This window comes from Mirounga leonina, unplaced genomic scaffold, assembly GCF_011800145.1.
Source record: "Mirounga leonina isolate KUSES-001 unplaced genomic scaffold, KU_Mleo_1.0 Mir_418, whole genome shotgun sequence".
Lineage (NCBI taxonomy): Eukaryota > Metazoa > Chordata > Mammalia > Carnivora > Phocidae > Mirounga > Mirounga leonina.
In genome coordinates this window covers 7,731,397-7,750,685 of record NW_023270739.1, presented here as the reverse complement: position 1 = coordinate 7,750,685, position 19,289 = coordinate 7,731,397, and the positions used below count along the sequence as shown (strand labels likewise).

General features: G+C 58.3%; 1 protein-coding gene across 1 annotated transcript; it reads right to left on the bottom strand.

Annotated features, from left to right (window-relative positions):
- On the bottom strand, nt 1-17,169 carry IL2RB (interleukin 2 receptor subunit beta). The gene is made up of 10 exons (XM_034987577.1): nt 17,064-17,169; nt 13,753-13,873; nt 13,178-13,292; nt 12,267-12,345; nt 10,082-10,187; nt 8,537-8,685; nt 7,318-7,477; nt 6,747-6,867; nt 5,255-5,339; nt 1-2,599 (listed from the first exon to the last, which is right to left on the bottom strand). Exons 2-10 carry the CDS (start codon nt 13,847-13,849, stop codon nt 1,844-1,846), a joined length of 1,668 nt encoding a protein of 555 aa, XP_034843468.1. The 5' UTR covers nt 13,850-13,873; nt 17,064-17,169; the 3' UTR covers nt 1-1,843.
- Between the last annotated feature and the right edge of the window lie 2,120 nt (nt 17,170-19,289).

The following is a 19,289-nucleotide window of genomic DNA, read 5'->3' as shown; positions in this document are numbered from 1 at the left end:
TCCTCAGGAAAGGGGAGTTTATTTCGGGCATAAGGAAAACAATCTTGAGCGAACAGTCAGCAGCCCCTCTGGCAGCAGGAGTCTGGGTAGCAGAGCCAGATGCCCTCTGCTAACGGGGCTGAACTCCTCCGCAGGTTTCTCCCAGCTCCTTCTCCCGAGGCACCTGCTCCCAGGGACCTCCCTCTTTCCCTGAGTTCAAAAGGCTCAAGACTGAGAGAAATATGATTGGCCAGTTCAGGTCCGGCCTCCCTGATTGGGTGGAGCTTCTTTTCTGAGCCAGTTCATAGGCTGCTTGTCGGCCTGTGGGTGGGCTTGTGTCAGGTCCCCACCCAATCAGCTAGGCGCAGGGCCTATAAGTGCAGGCACACCGCGCTCACAGCTTGGTGACCCGGGAAGGCGTGCTTTCTTGGCAGAGACTTTTAGTGTGAGAGGAAGGTTGCGGCAGACATCACAGGTGTGATCTGTGTCAGGGACAGAGGGAAGAGAAGTGGAGAGGTGGTGGTGAGCACCGAGAAGGAAGGGGCCGGCCCCGTGTGTCTGTGTTTGGGTTGCAGGGAGGATTGCCCTGAAAGGAGACGAGCCTCTTGCTGGAATGGGCATTCTGGAACCTAGTGAGCATGGGGCTTCGCCTCTCTGTGTCTTGACCTCAGAGGGGGACGATGCCCCCTGTGTGAAGGTAGCCGGGCACCGGGAGGCCAAGCAAGGTGGTCCCAGATAGTTCATTAATTCATCCAGGGAATATGATGAGGGTGCCAAGCGCACTGTGAAGTGCGGTGAGCGAGCTGCTCTTCTGGGTGCGGGGGTGCCAGCCCCTGAGCTGCATTAGAGATCCCTCCAGTAAAGGTCTAGACTCTCTCTGACAGCCTCAGAACCTGCCACTGGGAGGCGTTTACTTTCCAGCAGCAGGCCTCCCGAGTCTGTGAAACCGCTATGGAAAGATCCAGCCAGTGTCGACTTTCGCCGGGGATTTGCGACCGTACTTGGGCCACAGTGGCAGGGACCCAGGAGCTAAGCATGCCGAGGTCACAAGAGATCCCAAGGGTGAAGTGACAGGGCCGCTTTGTCTAGCCATCCCATGACCCTGAGAACCCCCTCCGGGACCGAATCTCGAAGTTTGGGCACATTCATGGAGGCAGTGTCTCCTTCAAGGGAAGCAGAACAGACCCTTGAGGCATAAGAGGGTTTGTCACCTAGATGAGGGAGGAGAGAGCACTGCAGGTACAGGGAACAGCATGTGCAAAGGTGTGGGGGCGTGAGGGAGCTGCTGGTGCCTCAGTAGGACCACTGGGAGGGTTCCAGAAGGGAATGTCCCAGCATGATGCTGGAGGAGCAAGAGCTAGGCCAAGAAGTGGTGTGAGGGCAGCGGGGAGCCATGGCAGGGTTTAAACAAGGGGCAGCAGAGCCGTATTTGTGGTTCAGAGAGAGCACTCTGGCTGCCCTGTGGAGGATGGGCAAGAGGGGGTGCACTGGGGCGGGAAACCCAGGGAGGAGGACACGGTGAAGATCCCTGGAGAACCCCAAAAACTCTCCGTGAAGAGTCCTTGCAGGGCTGGGGAGGAGGGATGCTTTAGAGGCAAAAGCCATGGGACTCCACTGCAGATGAGGGGAGTCCCAGTGCCCCCACCCGCTGCAGTTCTTGGCTTGGGCCACGGAACCAGGGAGCAGCAATGACGGTTTTGGAAGTGAACAGCTGAGTGTGCAGGGCTGGGTGGGGGCCCTCGGGGCAGAGATGTCCAGGGGGTAGCTAGACGCTGGGTGACTCAGCAGTGGACGAGCCTTGAGGACAAAGAGCCCTCACGTGGGCCCGGCACAACAGTGGGCAGCGACCTGCCTGGTCATCGGTCTACACTAAGTAAGCCGGGTCCTGATTCTGCAGCTCTTGGAGGGACAGGTAGGCATCGGTGTTCAGGGTCAGGCAGAAGGTAGGGGCCCTGACCTGGCCTCGCCCGGGGAGACTAGCCCAGGGGAAGCTGACCCCCTCCCCGGGGCCAGGGGCTGGGACCTCCCCTCTTGCTTCCCGCAGGGCATGCTCTGGGGGTGGCTGGCTATCCCCCAGGTCAGGCGCTCCTGGGGTGGGAGGCACCAGGGGCTGGGGGGCCCAGTCTCTGGGAGCTCCCTCCTGCAGAGAGGGGGGCAGCTTCTCTTCACCAGCTCCAGCGCCCCCCGGGGCAGGGTTAGGGGGGCTGGGGCCACCCAGGAGACCGGGAGAGAAGAGGAGCAGGTCATCCCCCGGGGGGAAGGTGCAGTAGGCATCGTCCTCCGCTGGCGGGGGCAGCAGGGGCGGGAGGAGAGGCCCCTCGGGCTCCCCGGGCCTGCCCTCCTCGGGCTCTTCTGTGCAGGGGTCATAGGTGAAGTACACCTGGCAGGCCTCGATCTCCACAGCATCAGGGAGGTGGAAGAAGAAGTAACCCTGGTTGGTGAAGCAGCTGGTCAGCGAATGGCCGCTGGTCTCCGTGGAGGGTGAGGGTCCCTTCTGCTGCTGCAGCAGGAGGAGCTGTGTGGCCTTGGCGTCCCGGTCCAACACCTCCAGCGGGGAGATCTCGGCTGCCTGGGCGTTGGGGCTGAAGGATGACGAGGGGAAGGGCGAGGAGAGCCACTTCTGCAGGTAGAGAGAGCAGATGGAACGTGAGTGGAGTGCCTCCCCCAGACTCTCAGAAACAACTCCTAACTACAGTCTACTCAGGGCTGCTACCTCCAGGAAGGCCTCCCTGACTGTACCCCCCCCAACCGGCTTGGGGAACACTCGGGGTCAGCCCAGGGAGGGTGCTTCCTGTAGGTGCCCAGGGGATGTGTCGTTTCGATGAGGGACTGTTTCTGGAGCGCCTGCTGTGAGCCTGGCACCACGTTAGGCACCAGGCAGAGGGGGAAAGCCTCCATGCGTCAGGTGGGGGCCAGCACAAGTGTGGGAGTCCACAAACCAGTGTCAAAGCCGAAAGGGCCCTGGAGCCCATCTTGTTCACTTTACAGATGCCCAGAGAGGGGACGTGGCCTTGGTCCTGATCACACAGCCAGCGGTGGGAGAGCTGGGAACAGGCTCCCTGACAAAATCTCTGATGGGCGCGGATGGTCCTGCAATTCTCCACCCCCCGCCCCAGTGCTGTGCGGCCCCCACCTGCCACACAGTCCCTCCGCAGAGAGAAGAAAGTGCCCACCAGAGCACTTCCCAGTGGCTCTGGAGTCTGGAGAGCCCAGGTCCTCACTGACTGTGTGACCCTGGGCAGGTCACTGCACCTCTCTGAGCCTCAATTGCACAACACTTAGCCCCCTCTTTCCCAGCTTCCTTACTGTGGGCCAGCAGGAGGATGCCAAATAAAATGAAGGCAGAAGTCCCTGGCCCAGCGTGAAAGGCAGACCACCCGCAGAGGCATAAGGGACAGCAGGCCCTCAGGGGTGTGATGGGGGCCGCGGGTGGTTACAGTTGAGAACCCCAACAGCCCTCTGTCCTGGGAGCCCTCAGCAGCTGGACTGGGGGTCCCCTGGGCACAGGGACCAGGCCCGACGGGCTCCTCCCACACTCCTGTGCCCAGCAGGCTGAGAAGAGAGGGAGAGTGCAGGTCCGGGGCCGGGGGAGGGGGGTCAGGCGGGTAGGGTCCGGCCCTGGAAGAGGCAGTGGAGGGGGCAGGGCCAGGCAGGTGGTGCTGGGCATGCAACCAGAAGAAGGAGAGGCCAGGCCTGTGGCCTGCACTGGTGTGCCAGGGCCTCGCTGGCCCCTCTCAGAGGTGTGCGTGGTCAGCCACTTCCTGGGCCCGGGCCTCCGTCCACAATGCCCTGAAGTGGAGGTGGAAGGCGGGTGCAAAGAGAAATGTATCCCTCTTCACACACACCCTCACACACTGGCACACATACGCCCGGGTCCCATGGATAGGGGGGCAGTGGGCCTTGTGGCCCGGTAGCCAGAGGTCCTGGGGAAGAGAGAGAGGAGCAGGCCTCCCCCCCAGATGCAGAGGAGAGGGTGCGGTCCCTCTTGGCCAGCCCCAATCCCCAACCACACTGTGCCTCCCCAGGGCTTCCTTGGGATACCCTCTCCACACCCTAGGTCTGGGACAAGCATCTAGACCTGGGGATGAACTCATGGGAAGATGGAGTGGTTTGTACCTCTCCAGGATGGAGCCCACTCCCACCTCAAAATGTCCTAGTCACATAGAATCAAGAAGATTTCATCCTGGAAGAGGACTAAGGATGCCTCTAGTCCAGCCTTCAACCAGGAATCCCTTCTGCTATATTTCTGACACATAGTAAGCCAAGGCTTGCTAGAATGCCTCTGTTGATGGGGTGCTCACTACCTTTAGGGCTTTAGGAAGAATTTTAAGGAGATACGTTCCCCCACATCAAGAGAATTGTAGGTCAGCTATCCCCAGTCTTGGGAGTTTTCCAAAGAATTCCAGAAGGGGTCCTGATCAGCCATAATGGAGAACTCCAAAGCCAACTCTTGACACCTCTGGCCCAGTATGGCTTTCCAGCCCCTCCGTGCTCCTGCTGATCTCCCTCCAGCCCCATCTCATCCTCCGCCAAATCTAGAGAGCCTGGGGAGGGGAAGGTGATCGAAGCAGCCCACCACAACCCCCTTCCCCCTCGACACTTCCTTCCTGAAGCAAGTGTGGGCTCAGGGAGGGGAGATAACTGAGGTTTAATGGGGCTCAGAGTGTTACTACTATCTGGGCCAGCACTTTCCCAGTGACTCCGCATCAATTGATGAGAAGTGGCTCAAGGACTTGTTACCATGGGGGATAGGGTGTGGAGCCCACTCAGGGCTTTCTGCAGTGGGGAGAGGAACCACTGCCCATGAAGAGGGTCTGCACAAGCGGGGGGCGGGGGGGAAGGGTGTGGAGAAGTGGCAAGTCCTGCTCAGTCAACAGACCGGTGACAGCAATTCTAGCTAGGGCCCCTTGAGCACTTACTGTGTGCCAGGCATGATCTCAGGCCCAACCACACAGTAACACTCTTTCCCTCCCCGAACTAGCACAGAGACATTCCAAAACGCGCCAAGGTCACACAGCCAGGAAGGGCTGGAGCCGGGATTAAAACCCAGGCAGTCTGGCTCAGATGGGAGGTGCTCTTCAGCCTGAGAAGGCTGGTACCAGAGCTGGGGAAAGGGGCCCACACCCAGCCCAGAAGCCACTCACTTCGGTATTTGTCTCCTTTCACAAAGTGCAGACCCACTCTTCCTGTGCCCCCACTCACTCACACCTCTGGCCACCCCCCCTGCCAGCCTGAGCCAGCTGCCTGCTTCTCTCCTCCAGCCCCAGACTCCTACCTGGAAATCTCCTCCATGCTCTGACTTCAGCTGGGAAAAGAACTCCGAGGGGTCTGGGATGTGGCACTTCAGAACCTTCTTCAGCCTGAACAGCGGAGGAGCAGGGAGAGAAGGAGGATGAGAAGGGAAGGGGGCCACGGTATCGGCGGGCACCCACAGCCCTGAAGGTAGGGTACAGAGCCACTCCACATTCGTCTGTTGGATCAATACCAAGTGAATTCCCAGGAAGGGAGGGTGCTGGACTAGGTCCTGGGGACATAAGAATGGTGGACAGAGAAGGTCTCTGATCTTAAGGAACTGACATTCTAACAGGGAGACAGACACGAACCAAAGGTGCAACACGACCATTCATTCTATGGAAACAAAAAGCAGAGGGCTGTGCAAAAGAAGGATGTGGGGGTGGGGGACCACAGGAACCAGAGTGGTCAGGGACCACACAGAGCCAGGTGTCTGGAGTAGAGTGAACGAGGAGGCAGGAGGTAGGAGAGAGGCCAGATTGTGTGTCTTCTTATCCAGGCTGTCATGGATGGTGGTTCAGGTTGTGCACTGCCTAAGGGCACCTGGTTTTAGGGGGGTATTGAGTGGGTGCTGAATTCCAGCCCATGCTCTGCTTGCCAAGCTGAGTTCCCCAGTATCTATATGCACCTACCTCAAAATGTGGTCATAGCCTCAAGGCCCCAGAAAGCCTGACTGCCTCCCGTCTAGATGTTCAGGCTCAGGTCGGCCCTCTCCTCCACCCCTTCTGTCTCCAACCACACCTGCCTCCCTGAACTCTCAGTTGTTGTAATGCTCCTCCCTCCTTCCTATGTAAGGCCTTTGCACACCCTGTTTCTTCTGTTTCTGATGCACTCCCCACCACCTCCACCCTGCCTGGTTAGCTCCTCCTTCAGATCTCAAGGGAGTCCTCACTTTCTTGGGCATGCTTCTGCCAGCCACCCCTCAACCAAGGTTCCTCTCCCCGTTGTCTGTTTCCAATCCATCGAGTACCTTCCTTTACCATCCTATTAGGGTGTGTCATTGTATTTGTGTATGATTTATAAATATCTGCCTTCTCCCACGTGACTATGAGCTCCATAAAGATGGAACCGCATGCATATGTTTGCCCTTGTCTTCCCAGGCCTGGCACTGAGCTGGCACTCTCAACTAATAAAGGAATAAGCTAATGAATGCCGGGATCTAGAGAGATCCACGAGGACACACACATAGAGACAGTTGGCATTTGCACACATGTGTGTATGTGTACTCAACACCCAAGAGTAATGCTCTGGGGGGGCCTCCATGGGGCTTTCCCTCCCCTGCTCCCCTCAGGCTGGTTCCCTGGGCTTCCATCTTTGGGGTGACAAGGAAAAGCCAGGTGTTAGGCAGGGAAGACTTTGGGGAGGGCGGAGGGAGCACTGGTGTGTGGGAGCAGCCGAGGGCTTGACCTGACAGGGGGTGTGTGTGTCAGATTGTCAGATGAGAGCACGAAGGAGCGGGAAGGGAGGGCTCTTACCATGGTCCGATGTACTGGTAGTTGGCCAACAAGCAGACCAAGATGATAAAGCCAGAGACACAGATGACGCCCAACATCATGGGGCCAAGCCAAAGAAAGGTCAGAGTCTGCTTCTCTGAGGCTACCCAGGGGCAGGAGGAGAAGCAGGGAGAGGGGTTAGAGAGGCGCCCCCGCTCGCCCAGATCACTCCAGCATCCCCCCCGCTGCCACCCTGGTGCTGAGGGACAGGCCGACCTCAGACCCAAGGCCTTCGCAGGTCCCGGCTGGCCCAGCAGACCTGCTGTGTACCGGGCTGACAAGGGACATTGCGTGCCTCATCACAGCAGCCCTGCCGGGGAGCACAGTACCCACTTTACAGACGAGGAAACTGAGGCTTCCAGGTGAGAGCAGCCCACCCCGGCCACACTGCTCACCCTGCAGGGTCACAACGAGTGAGCTAATAATAGCAGATGAGCACGACTGGGTCTGAGCCCTGTACCCCTCCCAGGCCCCCCCCACCAGCTGCCCCCAGGCCACACCCCAGCCATCCCCTCCCATCTGAGCTCCGTCCCACCCCTTCTGTCCCTGGTACCTGGCGTCCTGAAGGGCAGCGGCTGACTCCAGGGACTCCAAGCTTTGTGGCTGCCTAGGTGGGCCCTGACCCGCACTTGAAATTCATACAGGGTGCCTGGAGTGAGTGTCTCTAGGGAAATCCATTGCTGGTTCTGCCTGAGGATCAGCACGGAGGCCTCCTGGGGCAGAGACAGGCGGGGGTCTGTCAGAGCAGAGGGGTCTCCACGGCTCACCTCACCTCCCATGGCAGGGCTGGCTGGGAGGCTGAGCAGATAACACCTTCCTTCCTCCCCGCCAGCCACCCTCCTCCCCACCCCACCCCCCGCCACTCTCCCCCCACGATCCCTGACTACTCAGCCCCAAGCCCCAAGGGCAGCCTGAACCCCTCCTTCTCATTCATCCTCCACACACAAAGCCTGCTGCCAAGCAGCTGGTTTCACCTGCGGAACCAGAGCGATTCTGGACCCTTCCCCTTCTCCCCTCTCTCCTCCCCCCATCTCAGGTACGAGCTGGTCTCCCAGCTTCCAGCTCAACTCTGCTACAGTCTGTCTATTTGCCACGCAACCAGGAAGAGCGTTTTTCCAGAGACGTCTCCCACCTCTGGATCACTCTTTTCGCTTTTTTCCCCCATCCTTCAGACACACAGGCCGTGTCATGGCTTCAGTGGCGCCCCCAGTCTGAAGTAGCCTGCCCCAGCCCGTCCCAAATGTGGACTCCCATTTCGTTTCCTTGATAGCCCTTCTCAATATCCCATAGTGTCCAGTCTCCCAGTTTGCAGACTGCCTTCCCACCCGCCATGTGAGTTTCCGGAGCTCCAGAAGCTTGTCGGTTTTGCCCTCCACCCTCTTCCCAGTGGCCAGCCCACACCCAGCGCCTAGTAAGTACTCAGTAAGTGTTGAGTGAGCAAATCTGGGAGTGGGGAAGCGAGTGGGGAAGTGGCAGACCCCAGTGGCTGTGGAGCACGCTGGGTTTGAAGCATGGACAGGTGGCTTCCCAGGGCTCAGAGGGTAGTCACCTGCCCCTCAGCTATGTAAACTCTTGCTCTGGCATCTGCCACCAGCTGGAACCCCTGGGTTGTCGGGGGCACATACGGGGAGGGAGAGGCCAGAGCAGGCAGTACAGGAGAGCGGCAGGGGCTGCCCAGGGGCTGCCGTGGCTTTGCTGACATGAAGGATGGACAGGGTGACCCGGACAGCAAAGAGGAGTCCGGGCAGGTGGGAGCCGGGCCATACACTCACCTCCCAGCTCTGGCCCGGGGACCTTGTCCGGGCCTCAAACTCCAGGTAACTTTCAATGTAGTGGGAGGATTGAGGGACTTTCCAGGTTATGTTGAATTTGTGGGTCTCGACTTCGGTGACTTGGAGCAAGTCGGGGGCCATCAGGCGAACTGAGGCAGGAGAGAGGAAGGGGGAGTGAGCTCAGGGGATGCTGGGTCACCATGCTGAGGGGATAAACCTCAGACGCACCCCCACCTCTACCTTTGCACCTGCTATTTCTCCCTCCTGGGTGCCCTCCCCCCCCCCAGAGATCCTGCGTGGAGAAGCCTTCCGCCACCACCCACCACTCTCTACCCCCTCACCTGTTTTATTTCCCTGCCCAGCCCTTAGCCCCACCTGACATATCAAATATCTGTTTGGGGTTCTTTGTTCATTTTCTGTCTCCCCCGCCAGACCGGGAGCTCAGTGAGGCCAGGGACTGTGTTCTCCGAGATACCCCTGGTGCCTGGAGCATTACCTGGCACGTCATAGGCACTGGATTAAGTATCTACTATACGAAAAAAGTCAAGGCCGCATCCAGAATGGATCTGAGAGCTTTACATGGATCATCTCATGTAATTTAATTGAATCTCAGTATCCTTATAGGATTATAAGATTTTATGATTCTGAAGTTAAACTGACCTAAGTTTTTATAATTCTGGAACTCTGTAGAACTACATGAATGTCTATTGAACATGTGCTAAGCGGTTTCTGTGTCTGTCTCACAAACTCCTTACAGCAACCAGGGTCCGGCAGATAACCGATTCTCCCCATTCTTGATGGGCAAACTGAGGCTCAGATGTGTGAAATGATCTGCTGGGCAGACCACATTCAGTTAAGGCAGGGCTGCATTGAGAACCCTGCCTAGATCTCGCCCTTTCTCCCTTAGAGATGGCCTCCCTTAGAGATGGTCTGGGGATGGGGCTGGGCACCCAGTCATTCAAAACACCTTCCCAGAGCCCTGCCGGGATAAGGCCTGGTGCTGGGTACTTAGAGTAGAGATATAGGGATGACAGACGCTCTACCCTCAGAGAGCTCACAGCCCAGTGAGGGAGACAGTCCCAGAATCAGGCAGTGAGGACCCTGAAAAAACACAAACACCCTGAAAGAGGAGGTACGATGGGCTGAGAGAGTCTGAGAAGTCCTCCTGGAGGAGGTGACTCTTCACTGAGCCCTGAAGGGTGAGTGGGAACTTTCCTGGTGGGAAGAGCCTTCCTGGCTGTGGCACCCGCAAATTCAAGGGCTCAGAGGCATGGATGGGCAAGCTGAATTCAGAGAGCTGACCTTTGGTTGTGATGGGAATACAGGCCACGAGAGGAGGAGTGCTAGATTGGGAAACCAGGACCAGATCCTGAGCTTTGAATACCAGGGGAAGGAGCCAGGACTACATCCCGAGGGCAGCAGGCAGTGAGAGGTCACACGTGGGTATGGAGAGAGACCGGAATGGGGAGGGTCCCAGACAGAAAGACAGGACGGGAGGTTCCTAGCCTGCCCCAGGCCCCCCACCCTTCCCAATTCCTCACTCACGGTTCTCAAAGGGCTTGAAGTCCTGGGTCATCAGTGTCTTCCACCTTTCCCCTTCATGGCACATCACGCTCATGTGGACGATGTCAGCCGCAGTCAGACTCTGAGCCTGCAAGGGAAGGACATGGTAGGGATGGGGGGCAGGGAGGACAGGGAAGAGGGAAGACCAAGACCGCAACAAAAGTGGGGGCCTTCACAAGCCCCACCAGCTAAGACAAGGGTCAGCAGACTTTTTCTGTGAGGGTGCAGAGAGTAAATATTTCTAGCTTTGCACATCAAACGGTCTCAGTCACAGCTACTCAGTTCTGTTGCTGGCTTGTAAAAAGCAGTGAGAGACACCCTGTAGGAGAATGGGCATGGCTGTGTACCAATAAAACTTTATTTATAAAAACAGACAGCAAGCAGAATTTGACCCGTGATCTAAAGTGAAGTGAGCTGCCTCAGAAGGGAGGGAGTTCCCCATCACAAGAGACGTGCAAGCAGGATGAGGCCCCAAGAAAAGGCAGGTCTGGAACTGTACCTGTGTAATAGTTTTGAGTGTCAAAGCCTGTCTCTCCCCATTCCCACATCCTGACTTTTTTGGGAAGGATACGGCCAGGCGGTGAGCATCTCCTGCGGGCAGGCACTGCTCAGGTGCCTTAGGCACTTCTATGGCTGATTCTCATAGCAATCCATCCTCATAATGCACATGAGAAGCCTGAAGTCACACATGTGGTCAGCAGGGGAGTCTGGATTCAAAGCCAGGCCTCTGCATCCACTGCCCCCACAGAGCTGCGACCCTGGGCCTCAGGTCCTCTCCAGATCTGTGCTCTGGGTTCCAAGAGGGTGTTTTCAGGTGCAGGACCCCAGGCACAGTCCTTCTGACCTACCTGCCACAGGGCCTACCATGAGCAAACCTTGAACCTGATCATCAGAGTCCCCAGAGCTGGGAATAATTCCTCCCTTTCCACCCCAAGGACCCTGCCCCTGCCTGCATCTGGTTGCTCTGGGGGCCTGATGTTTCCAGATAATGATGGTATTATCGTCATTATTAGCATGATCATAGTCGTTGTAAAGATGCCAGGAATACATTGTCCTGGGCTCTTCCTCCGTCCCGGGAGCTCTTCTGCGTGCTGGACACACGTTCTCTCATTTAACTCTCCCATCACCCTATGGGACAGGCACTGTGGCTCTTCTCATCCCGCAGCCGAGAAGGCTGAAGCTCTGAGAGGCTGGGCCTTGCCTGAGGTCGCACAGCTAGGAAAAGGTGGGGCCAGGATCTGAAGGCAGACCCTCTGCAGAGCTCACGGGGACAGGCACAGCTGTCTGGTTCCAGCCGCGTGAGCCCATCTCCACATCCTCCTGCCGCTTAAGAATGGGTACGACCTGATGACGGCTGGAAAATGTGGTCTGGGCAGCCCTGGTGTCCACCGCTGCCGAGGAGGGCGTGACAGACAATAATCTGATGCACGCCCACATAGACGTGGCCACACGCCCATGTAGAGGCAGCCCATCTAGAGGCTTCAATTGCAGCTCTCTCCCCTCCCTGGCAGGGCCTCTCTGAGCCTCAGTTTCCTCATTGACAAGAAGGGGACAATGCTGGGGCCCACCCACAAAGTCACAAGGATCCATGGACTACAAAGTCAAGCGCATGCTCTGTTCTGGGTGGGGTGCCTAGGGCTTTAACCCACAGGACAGCTCTATGAGGCAGGTACCATCATTCTTGCCGTTTCGAGAAGGGCAGCCTAGGACTCAGCAGTTGCCGGATGTCACCCAGCGGTGTTACGACAGAGGCAGGGCTGGCCCCAGACCTTCAGCTCTGGGATCCGCACCTTTTAGCCCACGCTGCCCTGCACTTGCCAAGGCCTTGGGAAGAGTCAGAGGGGGTTGTTGTCATTGGTGGGCGCCCCCCCCACCTGATGAGGAGTACAGAAGTGTCACAGGACCCACAAAGCATGGGGGGAGGCGGTGAAGCAGAGGCAGAACGACCGAGCAGCTCGGACCACAGATCCCTCAACCCCCAATCGGCCCTGAGTTCTGGCCTTGGACGCTGCCCTGCTTCCTTCCACCTCTCTTGCCCCGGGCAGGCTGCTGTGCCGCAGTCTGTAGCCAAAGCCACTGGGCTCGCTGGGCCCCAGCTCTGCCCCTGGAAGGACCCCCCTCTGCACCTGCCCTCCCTGGGGCTCTCTTCTCAGCTCCCATTACTCACATCTGGGGATCCAAGGACCAGGTGACAGGCCCAGAATGCCAGGCTCATCGGGAGCAGCTCACAGGATTTGTTCCAAGGCCTTTCAAGGCAAAAGAACCTCCTTAGGACAAAAGGAGGGACCCCCAGAACCAGCCCTCGGGGTGGCCCCCCATGCAGCAAGGCCAGTCTGGGCGGGGCTCTATGCCAACCTCGGCAGAGACCCCCATTCCCCCACCTGCTTCACATCCCATCGCGAGCACCTCTTCTTGCCCTCCCCAGCCTAGCCCCACAGTAGCCACAGTGATCTTTGAGAAACAAGCAGTTCAGGACATGTTGGCCTCCCCACCTAAAGCCCTCCAGAGTCTTCCCATGGAGCTGGAAGGAGCCTTTGGAACCCTGTGGAATCACCACCTACCCAAGGCCATGGCCAAACCCAAAGGCTCTTTTGCTGTTGCCACCAGGATGTCCAGATCACGGCAGACCCTTCTCTGACTCCCTCTCAGCCCCCATGCTCCCAACCATGCCCCAGGCCCCTGTTCCCACAGCTGCCCTCGGAGTCTCACAAAAAGCTTGGGGAGCCCCCTTTCTGACTGCCCCCTTGCTTCTAAATCGACTCTAACCTTGGCCCATCAGCCGCACAGCCCAGTGTCCCCAAACTACCCTGTCTAGCTCGTCCCCGGCCCCTCCACTGTAGACTGGACCCCCACTGCTCACTTCCACCCTGGTTCTAGGAATCTAAACATCAGACTCCTACATTTTCCAGACTTCTGTGATACCAAGAGTCTGTGGGTCCTATCAGTCCAAATTCTCAAAGTGCAACATCTTGGAGTCTACCAGTAAGGAATCCCGAGAGTCTAAACACCAGTGATGATAAGAACCACCACCTCCCAATCCTGAGATGCTACTGTTTTGCTGGTCAACCCCACACTCACCGTCTATCCGGATGAGCGTGGATCTTGCAGGACGTGGTCTGCGGGTCCCCATCCCAGCTCCAGACACAGGAGATGTTGGCTTTTGAGTTGTAGAAGCATGTGAGCTTGGAAGTGTCTGCTGACAAGATGAGGCATGAGTGGCTGGCCACGGGGTGTTCACAGCCCCCCAGGGCTCACCCACCACCCTGCTCCCTGCACCCTGTGCCTACCAGATGAGGAGGGAGACAGCCCTGCTGGGCAGAAAGGAACTCAGTGGATCCATTTCAGAGAGGACAACACTGAGCCCCAGAACCTGCAAGTTCCCGTGGGCAGGCCGAGGCAGAGCGGGCATGAAAAGCCAGTGTCTTCCTTTGGCGTGGGGAGACACATGGGTGCAACAGGGACAGGACAGAAGGGCCAAGGGAGAAGGTGGACACCTGATCTCTGGTCCCATTGCCCTTGCCTCCCTCCTCCCCTGCCTCCTGCCCCTGCTGACGGGCCTCTGCCGAGAAGCAGGGGTCCTGAAAGGGGTTCTACAAGGGTGTTGGCCACCTTCCCAAGAGAAAGCGCAGCTATCCAGATGCCAGGGTCCTCACCATTCGCCGCTGTGGATCCCTGAGGGATGGCCAGAGCCAGGAGGAAGACAGGGAGGGACAGACACCAAGACAGACCAGGAGCTGCCATCACATCCATGGGTGGGAGCTGGGGAAGGGAGCCCTAGAGGGAGGAAGAAGGGGAGAAAGCACAAGTGAACACCTGCTCCAGGTCCCTCGCTGCTCTGAGAGGCAGGCTGAGCCCTGCCCATCTCAGCGTTCCCCGTTCTGCTCTCTACCAAGCCAACACCATCCAGCCTCAGGGCCTTTACACCTGCTGGTCCCTCAGCCCCACACATACTTCCTTCCTTCAGGGATTCAGGGAGCCGTACATTGTCAGGGCTGAAAGGGCTCTCTGAGTGAGCCCACCTCCTTGTTCAAAAGCTGGGGAAACTGAGGCCCAGAAAAAGGAAAGATTTGCTCAGGTCCACATAGGGAGGCCAGCACAGAGCTGGGATTAGAGCTCACCTCTTCTCTGCCCTGCTGCCCCCTTAATCACACCTAAAACCCTCATCAGGAGGCTCCTAGATGCCAGGCTGTCTTACACTCCTTAAATGAAGCAATTAGAACTCTATTGGAGATACTCTTATTATCTGCATTTTCAGGTGGGGAAACTGAGGCACAGAGACATAAAGCAAACTGCCCAAGGTCATACAGCTGATAAGAGGCAGATGTGGAATCTGCGCCAGGGCAGATGGCCCAGAGCCCGGCAGGGGCTCCTGTAACTTCTCTGACTCTATCTTCCCCCACCACCGAGACAGTTGACATGCTTGATACTCATGTACTGATTATGTGCCAGCAATACTCGGGCGTACTGAGCACTCACGCTGTGCCCAGCACTTTACTACACTAGATCATCTTCTCTTCCCAGCAGCGTGTGGGCTGGGTGCTTGTGTTATCTATCCCCTTACACAGACGAAGGAGCTAAGGCTCTGAGTCATTAACCCCCCCAAGGTCACGTGCGCAGAAGAGGCAGAGTTGGGATTTCATTCCCAGCTCACTCACCCCCAGGGCCTATTCCCTCATGTCCTTCGGCCCTGCCCAGACCCTGTCCTGGGCACTGGTCCCAGAGGTAAGGCCAACAGCCTCCTGGCCCTGGAGTCGAGGAGTCAGGGCCCAGCAAGGGCACAGGCCAACTGTCAGGTGTCTGGCTTGGGTTCGAAAAGGAGCCCAGAGAGGTACCTATGGGCTCCTCCTTGCCTGGCCCACCATCCCCACAGGAGGGGGAGCTCCCCGGGGGGGGGGTAGGGGATGGGGGCTGGTTGCCTTTTTCCTTGGGAACCCCCCCAACAGCACAGGGCACAGCGTTGGGACCCTCAAGGGGTCCAGCGAGCCCTCCTGTGCCCCCCTACTCAATCATGGCCCTGGAGCATGGCACTATCCTCTCCCTGGAGGGTGTCACCCCAGGCCAGCACCAGCCGGCAAGACAACCCCATGCCCAGGACAGGAGCGGGTATAGAGCCTCAGGATGAGGGGAGGAGGGTCGGGGCAAAGGCGTGCAAGATCACAGGAAGGTCAAGGCCAAACCACAGCCCCAGCAGAGGCGAGCCGGCGGGAGCAGAAGCATTGTCTAGAATGAGTTCCCCGCCACTCATAGCAGAAAGGGTGCAGTGATGTACATCACGATTGCAAAGGGCACAGGGAGGGGAGCGTGGGCTCGTCCAGAGCCGGTCGGGGCAGGGAGGGCTCCTGGCCGGCGCCGAGGCTGCACCCTCCAGCAGAGCAGGGCGCGGAGGCCCAGGGAGGCTAAGGAACCTGCTCAAGGCCACGGGCCCAGCCTCAGGGAGAACAAGCAGGACCTCTGAGTCCTAAGCACCGTAGGTCCTGGGTTCTCACGCACACCCACGCACCCTGCCCTTCACGGCTGCACAACCACACTCACTGACTCATGAGGTCCCCACTGCAACCCTGGAAGGTGGCTGTCGTCACCCCCCGTTGACAGATGCCAAGACTGAGCTTAGCGCTGCCCGGGGAGCTGGACTCAAAGCCAGTCATCTGATGCCAAGTGAGGAGATGATAATGACGGGGACAATGATGATGACGATGGTGATGATGGTGACAGGGATGGTGACTAATACTCGGCTCTCGTTCTGTGCCTAGGTCCTTAGCACTCAGCAGATATCACCTCGCTTGGTCCCCACAGCCACCCTGGGAGTAGGTACCATTATGACACCTTTTCTCAGATGAGGAGGCCGAGGCCGGTAAGCCTCTCGCCCAGGCCAGAGTGCAGCCGAGCCGGGGGTTGAACCGCGGTCAGTACTGCCTGGTTTCCTGCCACCGCCGGGGCTGACACTGTGGGCCATGGGGCGCCGGGGGGCGGGGCGAGGACCAGAGGCAGGAGCACAGCAGCCAGACCGCCGGCCGTGATGGGTGCCATCTCCCCTGGTCCTCCTGGCCACCCCCCCGCCACACACACACACAGGGTGGTGGGCAGATGGGCAGGGGGGCTGGCCTCTTGCTGTTTAACTCCAGGAGCATCTCCCCAGCTGGGCTCGGAATCCCAGCTGTGGGACTAGGAAGGGGGACCCTCAGAAGTGGCTCTGCCCCTCAGCCATCCCATCCCACCCCTGCGGTGCTCCTAACATCATTCAGGGCAGGAGGCCTCATTCCCCAGGAGAGAGGGCAGCCCCAGAGATGGAGTCCCATCCCCTCCAGTGGTGCCTAGGGACACTACTGACCTGCCCGCTCACACGGCCAAGGGAGGGACAAATCTAGACTCAAACGTGCAGGTCTGGCCCCCCCAACCCAGGGCTCCCGGAGAGGAGGCAACCCCACTTCATGGCCAAGTCTCAGAGGGGCCCCTTCCCTCCGCTCCCACCCCATAGCCTCTTAAGGAGCACTTTACACAGGGATGCCTCCCCAGTGTGTGTCCTTCCCCAGTGTGGGTCCCCTTCCACAGCCACCAGGAGGGGGCTCGCGGGTCCCCCCACCCCACACCCCAGTGCCCTCCATCTGGGGCTCAGCTGACCTCCCCCCCAGTCTTCCTGCCTTCCTGCCTCTTTCCTCACCCCTTCTGGGTTGGGAAGCCCCTCGTCCCAGAGCAGCTTCCCCAGGGATGCGCTGGGAAAGAGGGGTAGCCCAGAACTAGGGCCATGAGATCAGGACCTGCCTCATCCTTGAGGGATTTCAAGATAAGGCTGGGGGCCGGGAGGGCTCGGAGATGGAAGTTCCAGCAGAATCTCCTGGGGCATCTAAGTGAGAGGTGAAAGTTGTCCCATGACCTTCACTTCCAGCCCCGGGCTGGTGGCAGTGCCGAGAGGGAGCCCCCGCAGGTTGCCGGGAACCAGACGGGGGCAGGGTGAGGGCAAAGTCACCTGGCTGAAACATGGGGCTGCCGCGCACGCTCTTGGGATCTCTCCACTGCTGGGTCCACAGCCATCTCCCCAGGGCCCTGCTCCGACTCCAACTGAGGCAGCCCAGGTAGTAGCTGGGTGATGAGGCCGGCAAAGACTAAAACCCCAGGGCCAGCCCACTTCCTGTGCAGAGGATGGAGGGGGCAAGGCCTGGGGTGGGGACGGGGAGAGAGCAGGCTGGTGAGAAACTCTGAAACTCCTGAAGCACCTAGGGGACCAGATAAAGATCTCCCTCCTCCGCGGCGGGTGTGGGGGGGGCAGCGTGGGTGTCTTGGTAGCAGACACACTCACACACGCGCGCGTGCACTCACACACGCACACGTGCACACGCCCGGTGCCTCTCAGATAGGCGCCTTGCTGCCCATAGGAGCCCGAGGGGGTGCAGCCCCTTCTTTTCCCTCCTCCGCCACCCCAGCCCATCTCACACAGGCCACTTCAAGCCTCTGACACCTTCATCCAGTCTCACACACACACAGCCACTAACACCCAGGCCTCACACAAACATGTCCTTTGAGGTGTACCCAGCGCTTCTCACACCTATCCCACCCACCCCTCGGAGACCTCCCTTTTCACCCAGCCTCCCAGGGAGCCCCTTACTTACTTTAGCATTCGGAGGGGACCATGTTCCAGGGCTCTGCAAACAGTTTGATGGCCTTTTATTGAACATTCTAGAACCTTCCTTTTCCTTTCAAGTCATGGTTCCTAAGCCTTCCCACCCCACCCCCTGCTCAGGACTTTTTTCTCAAATGATGAGAAATTGGGGGCCCCTCTTTAGAAAGGCACACACCTAGTCATGCACAGTGTCCCAGGCCCAGGGGCCCGTGAAGTTCCATCCAGCATCCAGAAGCAGCAGCTCTGCGTTCTCTTTCTCCTGATTTTGATGACCCTGCCTCAGAGGGGGTTTCTGATAAGCAGTTCCACAGAACCTCCGATCTGCATGGAAGGAAGAGCAGCATTGACAGCCCTGGGGGGAGAGTCAGCGGGCTCCGTTCTGAGGAGAAGCAGAAGCAAGATGCCAGCATCCCTGAGAAGAGCGAGACCTTCTTTAGAGCCTGTCCGCAGAGTGAGCCTCCCTTCCCGGGCGTCGGTGTCCACTGGGCAGAAGGAGGCATGCTGGTTCCGACCGTCTACCGCACAGAGTAAGCTCCTCCACCTCTCCTCTCTCCCAGAGCAAGGCTTTCTGGTTGCAGGAGTAGCTAATCAACACAGCCACCACAAAGATGAGAAGAATAGCCAAGATTTATTAAGCCTAGAATATTTCTGGAAGCTTCTCAAGAAACCGGGAGTGGGGCGCCTGGGTGGCTCAGTTGGTTAAGCAACTGCCTTCAGCTCAGGTCATGATCCCGGAGTCCTAGGATCGAGTCCCACGTCGGGCTCCCTGCTCAGCGGGGGGTCTGCTTCTCCCTCTGACCCTCTTCTCTCTCGTGCTGTCTCTCACTCTCTCTCTCTCAAATAAATAAATAAAATCTTAAAAAAAAAAAAAAAAGAAAAGAAAAGAAAAAGAAACCGGGAGTGTTATTTCTCCCAGGAAGGAAAGCCAGGTCAGGAAGGGGGAGGTAGGAAGGATGTTTTTCACTGTAGACCCATGTGTACCACCCGAACATATTTCCTGCCCCCAAATCAATGCATTCAGTTGAAACTTTTAGAAACACATAAAGAAAAAACACATCCCCGGGGGAAGCCAGAAATCACAGGCCCAGCTTGCCCTAAGTAGTCACTGCCAGCAGCTTCGCCCATGGGGATGGCATTAGCCTGCCCTGCTTGGCCGGCCCGAAACCGTGCCCCTCCACCGCTCTTCTTTGCTTAGTCCCTTCTTTCGTTCATTCAGCAAACATTTATCGAGCGTCCAAGATGTCCCAACAGCAAGGTGGGGGAGCCTAAGCTCCCCCACCCAGGCCCAGAGGGTCGAGCTTTTGCTTAGGGGCTCAGGCCAGGACCCCTGAGGTGGAGAGGCAGAGGTGGCGATGGGGGGCCGGTCCTCATCCTCCACCTAAAATCTAACGGCTGTAGGAGCACGCGGGAGGGGGTACATCGTGGTAGAGAGAGAAGGTGGGAACAGGTCCCTCTCGCCCGTTGTGTCCCGTCCTCCTGGGCATCTGCTGGACTCCATAGGTCAGCCTCCCTCGTAGTCTGGTGGAGCCGTGGGACTGAGGGGCCAGTGGGGTGTGGTGGAAGGGATTTTGTCCT

Excerpts from the sequence above, each read along its gene's own strand:
- IL2RB (XM_034987577.1), bottom strand. The coding sequence starts at position 13,849 with ATGGATGTGATGGCAGCTCCTGGTCTGTCTTGGTGTCTGTCCCTCCCT. Across the intron at positions 10,188-12,266 it reads TGGTCCTTGGATCCCCAGAT|GCTCAGAGTCTGACTGCGGC; the intron begins GTGAGTAATGGG and ends CTTCCCTTGCAG. Across the intron at positions 8,686-10,081 it reads CTTCAAGCCCTTTGAGAACC|TTCGCCTGATGGCCCCCGAC; the intron begins GTGAGTGAGGAA and ends CTCCTGCCTCAG.